This window comes from Melospiza melodia, chromosome 3 (genome assembly GCF_035770615.1).
Source record: "Melospiza melodia melodia isolate bMelMel2 chromosome 3, bMelMel2.pri, whole genome shotgun sequence".
Taxonomy (NCBI): Eukaryota; Metazoa; Chordata; class Aves; order Passeriformes; family Passerellidae; genus Melospiza; species Melospiza melodia.
Window position 1 is genome coordinate 139,496,824 of NC_086196.1, and position 9,859 is coordinate 139,506,682.

General features: G+C 50.4%; 1 protein-coding gene across 1 annotated transcript; it reads right to left on the reverse strand.

Moving 5' to 3' along the window:
- Nucleotides 1-922: 922 nt before the first annotated feature.
- On the reverse strand, nucleotides 923-9,071 carry LOC134416642 (interferon-induced very large GTPase 1-like). The gene is made up of 3 exons (XM_063153397.1): nucleotides 8,060-9,071; nucleotides 2,188-7,795; nucleotides 923-977 (listed from the first exon to the last, which is right to left on the reverse strand). Exons 1-3 carry the CDS (start codon nucleotides 9,069-9,071, stop codon nucleotides 923-925), a joined length of 6,675 nt encoding a protein of 2,224 aa, XP_063009467.1.
- Nucleotides 9,072-9,859: the final 788 nt, after the last annotated feature.

The following is a 9,859-nucleotide window of genomic DNA, read 5'->3' on the forward strand; positions in this document are numbered from 1 at the left end:
CCTGCCACCAACATTGGTTTCCCTGGACGTTGTGGTTTGGGGCTTCCTGCCCTCTCACTGTCCCTGCAGACAGTGAAGCTGGTCCTGGAGCAGACCCTGAATGGAGCAGAGCCTCTGCTGTCCAACCCCCTTCCCCAGTGCCACCCCCTGTCCCCTGCCTGTCTGCAGCACATAGAGCTGGAGTCACCCCCAGCTGTGGCTCCCCTGAACACAAAGGAGACACAGAGCAGTCCAAATCAACACGTTTATTAGCACAGTGTGAAAACCAGCAATCACTTGTTTTAAAATTTTCAAAGTTTTATGCTAATAAAATTGCTATGAAAATTGTATTACAAATTAGAGCAATAAGCATTTGGACACCCAGGTTAGGACAATAGAAGACAATAAAAAGCAAAGAGTTACAGATGTCTGGGTGCGTTTTACTCCTTCTGCCAAGCAAAAGCACACCTTGCTACCAAAGGATTAATCCTTAAAAGCAATAGCATATTGCATATTCCTATATCTCATACATGATGCAAAAATTATTTTCAAACAAAGGGTCTTTTCTGGTTATTGTCAACTCTCCTCTTCATCTTGTAAATCAATCGTCTTGGTCGCTCAAAGTCTGGTTCTTCCCGATAAGGAGGCAGTAATTTTTCTATTGGGTTTTGGTGTCTTGTTGCTGTTATCTCTATGCGAAGAATTTCTTGATTCTCTTATCCATTCCTTGAGCTACTAGAAAAGTATCATCCATCACATAGTTTCTATTTTATATTATGCTATAGCCTAAAATTTATACTTACCACACTACTTAAAAGAGATTAATACAACATAACTTTCCAACATAACACATATAGTGTTCATTTTAATATTTGTGAAGAACCAAGCGTATATTATGCATTTTTCACACAGAGCCTGCAGGGGATGAGGCTGAAGCAGCCCTTCAGCAGCTCTCCAGGAAGGCCTTGGCCCTCCCATTGCCAGCGGGGTTGCAGCACCTGCACAGCAAAAGCCCCCACAGCTCCCTGGGGCAGAGCCAGCTGGTGCCACCTTCTCCAGAGCACGGCTCTGGTGCCACCAGCCTGCCTGGGCAGCACCAGCACTGCCCCGAGGGCTGCTGCAGAAGGTGCTGGCAGACAGGATTCTCCATATGGGGCACTCCAAAGGCTTTTGCTCAGCAGAGGGGCCAAGGGCAGGAGCAGCTCCTGCTGGGGCTGAGAGCTGGAGGGAAGGGCAGCAGCCCCAGGCACCTGAGCAGGAGCGGCTCCCCTGGACAGAGACACAGCACCTCTGAGACAGGGAGTGAAAGCACTGCCTGAGCCTGGGGCAGTCGTGTCACTGCTCTCCTGAGGCCACAGGCACAGCAGCTCCTGCTGGGAGAACAGCCTCAGTTGATGCAGGAGGCTGCAATGAGGGAGGGAAGGATGGCACCCAAAAGCCAAGCAGCCAAGCTTGCAGCCAGTGTGGAGCTGGCCTCAGGTCCCACAGGCCTTTCTCCAAGCAGGACAGCTCCTTGCTGCAGGAAAGCTGCCTTTGCGGTGTCAGATTTTAGGTGCTTTAAGAAGGTCAGGCAGGAAGGCAAGAGCAATTTGGCTTTCTCATGAAGTGAGGTATTGCTGAGCAACAGCCACAATAACTTGCCTTATTTCACCAAATTTGGGAAATTTAGATGCCATTAGGTGAACATGGTTTGAGAGCATCATCATTGTAACTGCATTTTGTCGAGCGCCTGGTACAAAGTTCTCCTAAACTACAAAGCTGTTGACGTTCTTCTTCCACATTGATATGGCCTAACGCTTATTCAGCTCAGACAGTGCTTCCTGCTTGGTAATTCTTTGCCATGCCTCAGGGATTTCTCCTTTGCCCTGAAATTTCCCATTGTACAAAGCTTCCAGCTGTGTCCTGAAATGAGACACAAACCATTTCCAGTACGCTTGCATGGATGAATCAGGAAGAATGTTCCAAGTGGAAACAGGAGGTCCAGCATTACGGTATGTTTTGTAAGGGATCCATGGGCCATCATCAAATCTGAATGTACAATTACTCGCAACAAGACTGGAACAAATATCGATCGTGAGATGGTCTGTCCCATGCCACTTCATTCCCGTCAAAGCTTCTGGGCGATGGAAGACCAGCTGATGGTCTCCGTCATGTTTCTGCATGGTGTTTGTGCAGACAGCCCCACAAAAGGGACACTGTGCCCAGCACCCTGAAAAATGCTCTGCCAGGATGGTGTGAGGCTGCCTTGGAAACGAGCTCAGGTCAGCACCAGCCAATTCTTTCATGAGCCTTTCCTTCAGGTCATTCAGAGCTTCTGCCATGGCCCTGCTCAGGAACTCAATGTCTGTGACCTCCTGGTGCTCAATGCCCTTCAGGTCACTTCTGGGCAAGTTGATCACCTCTGTCAGTTCCCTGCAAAATTCATCCAGCCAAAGAGAGACATTGTCTTCTCTGTCTTTTCTGTCTTTGACAATTTGGGTTGATAAAGAAACAGCTGAAAGGATGTTTTTATAGAGAATATCAAGGGAGGAACCCAAGAAAGTCTCCAGCCTCCGACTCCCATCTGAACAGTGACTCCTAACACGTTTCTCAATGTAACTCTCACAAAACTGTTTTGGAGACATAAGGTACTCCTTGAAATACTCAAAATTTTCCTGTTCTGCCAGATATCTCAGGATGCAAACTTCCAGATTGCCTCTGCTGCCCTGGAAATCTGGGGATTTCTGCATGTCCTCAGCAATGTCTTTAGCTGTCCTCTCATAGACTGCCTGGCGAAGAGCTGATTCCATCTTGTCACAAAGGAAACGAGCAAAAGTTGTGACAGAAGTGGCTCCTTGGCAAGAAATCTGGAAACATTTGAAGAAATCTTCTCTCTTGCTTTTCAGGTACACAACTGGGTCATTTGCCTTTCGGAATGCTTCGTGCATGGCTTTAAACCTTTCTGCTGCCATTGTGCACAGATACAGAGACAAATCCATGCTGTACTCTTTGTTAAAAGTATATTTTGCATCACTGGGGACAGAGTTGACAGCTCCCTGTACTTCATTGAGAATTTCATGAATAAAATTTCTATTGTAATCGCGTTTCTCCTCTTCCTTCTTAGCAATGTTTGCCACCACACGCGCTATGATGTTGTCTGTCATTTGCTCAAACTTGATCAAATCAGCATTGGAAATGCTCCACAAAAGTGACCTAATGTCAAAAGACCTTTTCTTCATGATGTGTTTTTTTGGATCAAAAGAAAACCCTCTGCCTCTGGCAAATGACCTCATCCGTGCATGAAAACCCGGCTCCTTAAAGTGCTCTAGAAGCACATCTTCGATTTGTGCATCAATATCCACCCGTTCTGGAGGAGGAGCAGCACGGGAGACTTCGGCAATCCATTGGTTCCAGAGGAGAGTAAAGTCGTCCTTCAGTTCACTCTCACTGAGGCTCTTCCCTTTCAGACTCACAGCCAGGTCCTTACTCTTTTTCAGGAGCTCATCTTCATAGTCCAGCTTCCTTTCATCCAGTTTCTTCTGCTCCTTCTGGAGCTCAATAAGATTCTCACATTTCTTTTTTGTTTCATGAAGAAGAGTCTCTTTCAGTTCTTTCAGCTTAAGCGCTGTGCTCAATTTCCACTGGACCAGTGTCTCACAGTCTTTGTCCTCCCTGAAATACTTTTCCACTTCTTTCTCAATGGCATCACTTGTCTCTTGCACCAGCCCTTCAAGGTGCTGTCTGGTGACATTCTGCAAGTCCCCATTCCGAATTTTGTTGACCAGTCTCATCTGTATATCTAAGATGTGACTCCTCAGCCTCCAGGTCCACTGACTAAAGGCACTTTCCAGTCTCCTGTACACAGCAATCTCCAGGGAATTCTTGAAGCTGAACACAAAGTTTTCATTCAGCAAAGCATTCCAGAGGTCACCAATACGATCTTTCAGGCTTGAGAACCTCAGAATGCTGCACTGCGATTGCTTCTTGGCAGCCTGGAGGATTTTGCTCTTGAGTTGCTGCACATTCTGGCTGTATTTGGGATTTGGTGGTGCCATTGGGGGGTTTCCTTCCCACAGGTGAGCAAAGTAGTGAATGTGGGTGTTCACATCAAATCCAATGACATCACTGAAAGAGGAGACATCACAGCATTCCTGCTGAGCAGCTACCACAGTCATTTCATCCAGCTTTTCCTGCAAACGCCTTCTTCCTTCCATGTTCTGCTCCTTGGCAGTTGCTTCTCCCACGTTTTGGTGGACAAAGAGGCAGCTTGGGGAAAGATTGACTTTCTTCATCCTCAGGAAAGCTTGCACAGCAATCTGGAGAACATCCTGCATTTCTGATGGATTTTCTCCAAAGATATTGATCACAGTCAAGTTGCCAACACCAATGACAAAGGTGGCCAGCTCATTGTCATGGTTCAGAGAGTGTTTATTGGACATCTCGATGGCACGAAGTCCCTCTGTGTCAACCACCAGCACAAAATCAAAGCTCAAGTCTTGCTGCAGCTCCTCGCCCACTGGGATGAGCTGCATGAAGGCTCCGCGGGTGCATCTCCCTGCGCTGACGTTGAACTGCAGACCAAACATGGCATTCAGCAGGGTGGACTTGCCTGTGCTCTGGATGCCGAGCACGGAGAGCACAAACACTCGTTTGTCCCCCAGCCTCTCAATTAATCGTTCAAAGATTGCTCCCACCCAGCGCAAGGGCAGGTAAGAAGCATCCCCGTCCATCAGCTCCATGGGGTACCCTGAAACCATAAGGTCTGCTGCAATTTCTGGCAGTTTGACAAAATTGTCTTTCTTGTAGTTCATTATTTCCAGAGCTTCATAAATCTGCCCTAACTCTCTCAATAGGTTCTCCAGGCCGATGGATGAATCATTGATTTCATCAGAGAGGGCATCCAAATGACTCAGCAACTCATCGTTGCCCCTGGGCTGTTCCTTGCTTTTCTTTCTTGATAGGATTTCAGACCATAACTTGTGATAGTCCCTTCTCAGTTCTTCAAGGCGACCACAAGACAGCTCATGCATAAAGACCTTCATCCAGTGCAGGAAGTATTTCTTGGTGTTTGCTGGCTGGACCTGGAGAAAGCCAAGGAATGATTTCATCAGTGTGTTCAGAGGGAAAGCTTGCTCAAGTTGCTTTTTTCTTATTGCTTTCTTCTCATATTCAATTTGGCTGCGATGATGCTCAACGCTCTTGTTCCTCTTCTCCTGCAAGCGAGTGAGTTCTTTGTCCTTTTGGCACCACTGGTACCACAGTTTTCCTTGAAGTGGCAGCAGCTGGGATTTGATCTCAGACAGCTTCTCTTTCTTCAGAAGCTCCACCAGCTCCTTTGCCTTTGCTTTGGCTGTCACACATGCAGCTCGATCTGCATCCACTACGAATCCGTTCTGGCGAGCTTTGTCCATGCAGGACTCCAGGCTGAAACATGGATTAGAGCCTTGCAGGAGATTCCCAATTGTCTTGGTCAGCTCCTCCACCAGTTCTGCTTCATTTCTGTTCTTGATCCCTATTGTTATGTTTTTGTTTGCTTGTCCAGCTGCAGCATTGTCATTTTCTGTGAGAAGACAAATGAAAGGCCTTTGTGACTGCCACAGGTCCTGCAGAAGCTTTTTCCCCCTGTTGTCCATGTGCTCCCAGTCAGACACAAGAGCCACGTTGACAGAAGATATCTCCTGCAGGAACTGCAGCTGTGCTCCGTGATCTCTGGCATCTCCATGCAGGTTACAGAAAGCCACACAGCACTCAAAGGTGTCATCAGGGCTTCCACCAGGGCAGTACCAGGCGATCTCCACCAGCCCTTCCATCAGCAAACGCTCTCTGGTGCTGCCTCTGCAGTGGCGGTGGAAGAAAGTGTCGTGTTTGCGTTTGCTGAGCACAGCGTTGAGGAGCTGGGACTTGGAAGAGGAGGCCGAGCTGCCAATGCGGATGAAGGACACAATGGGTGTGTGTGCCTGAAAGATGAGTTTGTTGCTGAAACTCTTTGTTTCGGCCTGCTTTCCCGCCTTCTCCACCTCTTTCCAGCTCCTTTGGATTTGGCTGAGTGCATAGAGCGGGAACTCGATGCGTGAAGTGCTTGGGTTGGGCACCAGCAGAGGCAGCGCCAGTTGGCAGAACGCCAGCTTGGTTGCCAGGGTCTGTCTCAGGAAGTCATCAGCACAATGGAAAATGGCCATCTGCAGGTCCATGGGGTGCACATGGCCATCCCTGTTTGCACGTTCAGGGGCTGCTTTCATCAGCTTATCAAAAAAGTTTTCAAAGGAGTCTGATTGCTGGTGCTCTTGCTCTCTGGTTTCTGGCATGGATGCAAGGCCTGGGTTGCTCCTTTCCCAGCAAGTCAGGTACCTCACCTGGTAATCCAAAGTTAATAGTTTTTTCAAGAAGTATAGTGGCAGTTCATTGTCCTGGCTGGGCTGGCTTTCCTGCAGAGATGTCTTGCAGATGGTGCGGAAATCTCCCATCCCCATTTTCCTTGGATAGTGACTTTCCAGTCCAAGGCGCTTGAGCAGCTGGAGGAACACCTGGTTTGAAATGGCTTCATTTTCTTTGGCTTTGCTGCTGTCTGACTTGGACTGGGACTGACTGGGGGCTTCAGGTGTTGGAAAAGTGTCTTCCAGGTCACTGAGTATGTTCTGCATCCTCTGGTCATCCCATTTGTCATCCAAGCCCCCACTGATCAAGGAGTCCAAGTCCCGTTCCAGCCTCTCCCAGTCTTCATCTCCACTGTGCTTTTGGAGGAGATTCTTTATCCGTGGGGACCACAAGCCTTTCATGTGATTTTCCATAAAAACCAAACGCTCCCTCTTTTGCTCAGGGGACAGCTTTTGACTTTCGGGTGTCACAGTCACACCCGTCAGTAGGAGGGAGGCCTCGGCTCTGTTGGGATCTTGCTCCCTCAGGTTCATGTAATCCGCATGTGCCGCTTCCATTTCCTTGGCCATGTACTGAATTTCTGGGTGTCCAAGGAGGTGCTGGAAAGTGCTGCTTTCCACCTGGTATCCTGTGCTTGTCACAATCAAGAGCACCAGCAGTTCCATGTCCTTCTGAGCCTGTTCCTGGAGAGACTGGAGTAAGGAATAAATTGCCAGGCTGCTGGTCAGGGTGGCTTCTATCTTTGCTTCATGAACATCAGAAGCAGAGCTTCCTGGTGCGTAGGTGACAGCATGGATGTGCTCCTGCATTTGCTGCAGTGTTTTGCTGAGCTCTTGAAGCTCAGAGACTTTGGGAGATCTGGGAAGTGGGTGCTCAGTCTGGAGGACCCATTGCATAATGAAGGAAGCCTCAGGGAAGTCCTTGACAGAGTAGATATGAGGATTCAGGAGGCTCCTCAACATTGCCTTGATACTGGTGGTGTTTTCTGGAGGTGACTTCTGGCAGCTCTGTACAGTGTTCACCAGGAAGTCCTGCAGGGCTTTGTCTGACAGGCACACGTTGATCCACACACTGGGGTTCCTGGTTTTTGCACTCAGATCATCTTTTAGCTCCATCAGCATGAGCAGCTTCCTTTCATCCAATTTTGTAACCTCCCAGGCCTTCACAATCCCCATGAAATCTCTGGCCTCTTGCACTGCACTTCCCAGTTCCTCTCCAAAAACGGTGCCAATGCTCTGATTCGTCAGCTCTTTGTACCCAGCCCTGAGGGCTCTGCTCATCTGATCTACGGATTTAAAATCCTTGCAGTGATTGCGCAGGATGACATCCCACACTGGGATCAGCTCAAAGCCACGGTCAATAACGCACCACGTTGTGTTATCAGACACAAGCCCCGTTCTCCACAGAGGAAGGGAAGCTGTGTCTGCTGGGCCGCCGGTGTTGACCACATAGAGCTGAATTGCTGTATGAGAACTCTCTCTGACTCCCCCCAGGACAGAAGCCTGTGAGCTGGATTTGGAAACATCCAGGGTCCCTCCTACACTGGCCCCAAAGCCACCCCAGCTGGCCCCAACAAAGCTGTTCAGTGCTTCAGATGTTTGTCACTTCACCTCTTCCCGCTGCTCAGCTCGGAATCCTTCTGTAGACGCCTTCCACCAGAATATGCCCCCAAAGTGGAGGGGACCCTGGTTTATGTGGGACCCAAACCTGCTGAAGAAACTCTCACATATCTTCACCAAGGTGGAGTTGTCTTCTTTCTGACTGAAGCTCAAAAGCTGCTCCATGTCTTGCAGCTCCCGCAGAGCCGCATCCGAGAGCCGAAGCTGATGCCTTTGGAAGTAGCAGGAGGCCAGAGGGATGTACTGGTACTTGGTGATGCAAAAGTAGCTCTGCTCAGAGCGGGACTGGTGGAAGTCCTCTGACTGCGAGGTGCTGCTGTGATCTACACCCACTCCCACATTAATCCCCCAGAATGGGCATTTGGCAGAAACGCTCATGCTGAAGCCCAGCTGCTCCATGGACTTGGTGAAAGTGGATTCTGCTGCAGAGGAGGAGAACTCCTTCCTCTCAAGCAGAGATCCTTGCTCTGGACCGGTGAGCTGGAACCCCTCAGGAACCCTGAGGAGCTGCTCTCGCTTTGCCAGCACATCTTCAGGTCTGCTGGTTCTGTAGATGCCCTGCAGGGCCAGTCCCCCTGATGCCCGCCTCAGCACCTCTGTGTCAGGGATGTTCTTCCCACTGCCTGCTGACTGCTCCTGCTGCTCCAGCTGCTTCTGGATGCTCTCCAGCATATCTGCCAAGGGTTTCTTTGGGTGTGGCCAGAAGTCTTTGGGAATCTCCATGGCTCGCCACAGAGTCTCTGCTTTCTCCCTCAGAGCATCCTGGCTGTGGCTGTGACTGTTGAGCATTTCTGTCAGATCCTTCAGAGCTTGGTTGGCCTCATCTTGTCTCTGCTTTGTCTTCTCCAAGTTATGCTTTTGCATCTCCTCACGCGTTTTGTCATCTGTTATTTTCAGGAGTTTCTGCAGTGCCTTTTTCTCCCAGGGGTGCCGTACCTCACACTCCAGCCTGAGGTAATCTTTATATTCCAGATGTTGCAGGGCTTCTCTGCACTTGATTCCCAGCACCTGTGAAGCTTTGGGCAGCCAGTATCCAGCATCCAGTCCTTCCTTCTCAAATGCCTCTGCCAGGAGTTGTGTCTTTGCATCCCCCTCCTGTGTGTCCTCCTGTGAAGCCATGTCTGTGGAGGAAGAACAGACACTTACCCTAAGGTGCTGTGAGAGGCTCCAGGCTCCTGGCAGAGGCTCTGCAGCAGCTGCAGCCCTGGGGATTGCTCCCACCAGGCTGCTGGAGCCTGGTGTGGAATGGCACAAAAGCCAGGGTCTCCTTCCCAGCACCCTGGATGTGCCTGTTGCTTTCCTGTTTGCAGGATGAACCCTAAAGCTGAGTGTGTATCTCAGAGACAGAAAAGACACACAGAGACACAAACACAGACACACACAGAGACTCACTCAGCCAGCAACCTGCCCTGGACAAGGTGCTGCCTTCACCATCACCCACATCCTCCCAGCACAACTCCTCCATCCACAAGTGCAGACAGCCGGGGCCATTCCTGGCTCCCTGGAGCACTGGCACAGCCCCTCTGCCCATCCAACAGCCCTGCCTGCATCCTGCACCCTCTGCCCAGCCCACGGCTGCCCTGCTCGCTGCCTGGCCCAGCCTGCTGCTCCCAGCACCCGGAGGCAGCGCTCACACACTCCCCCCATGGCACCCCACACTCCCCAGACACACTCCCCCCATGCCCCCAGGGGCTCTGAGCTGTGCTCCTGCTCCAGCTGCCAGCGCAGCCCCTCCCTCGCCCCTCTCCGGCCTCTTCCCAGGAGCTGCTTCCTGGCACCCTCAGGGGCCCACCCCAGTGCAGGGGGAAATCCACCTTGTCCCTGCCCACAGCTGTGCCTGGGACATCCTGGTGGCCCTTCAGGAGAGACTGGAAATGCTGGGAGCAGACTCAGAGAGGTGCCCTCTG

Excerpts from the sequence above, each read along its gene's own strand:
- LOC134416642 (XM_063153397.1), bottom strand. The coding sequence starts at position 9,071 with ATGGCTTCACAGGAGGACACACAGGAGGGGGATGCAAAGACACAACTC. Across the intron at positions 7,796-8,059 it reads CTCCACCTTGGTGAAGATAT|CAATTCAGCTCTATGTGGTC; the intron begins GTGAGAGTTTCT and ends GTTCTCATACAG. Across the intron at positions 978-2,187 it reads CTGGCAGAGCATTTTTCAGG|GTGCTGCAACCCCGCTGGCA; the intron begins GTGCTGGGCACA and ends TTTGCTGTGCAG.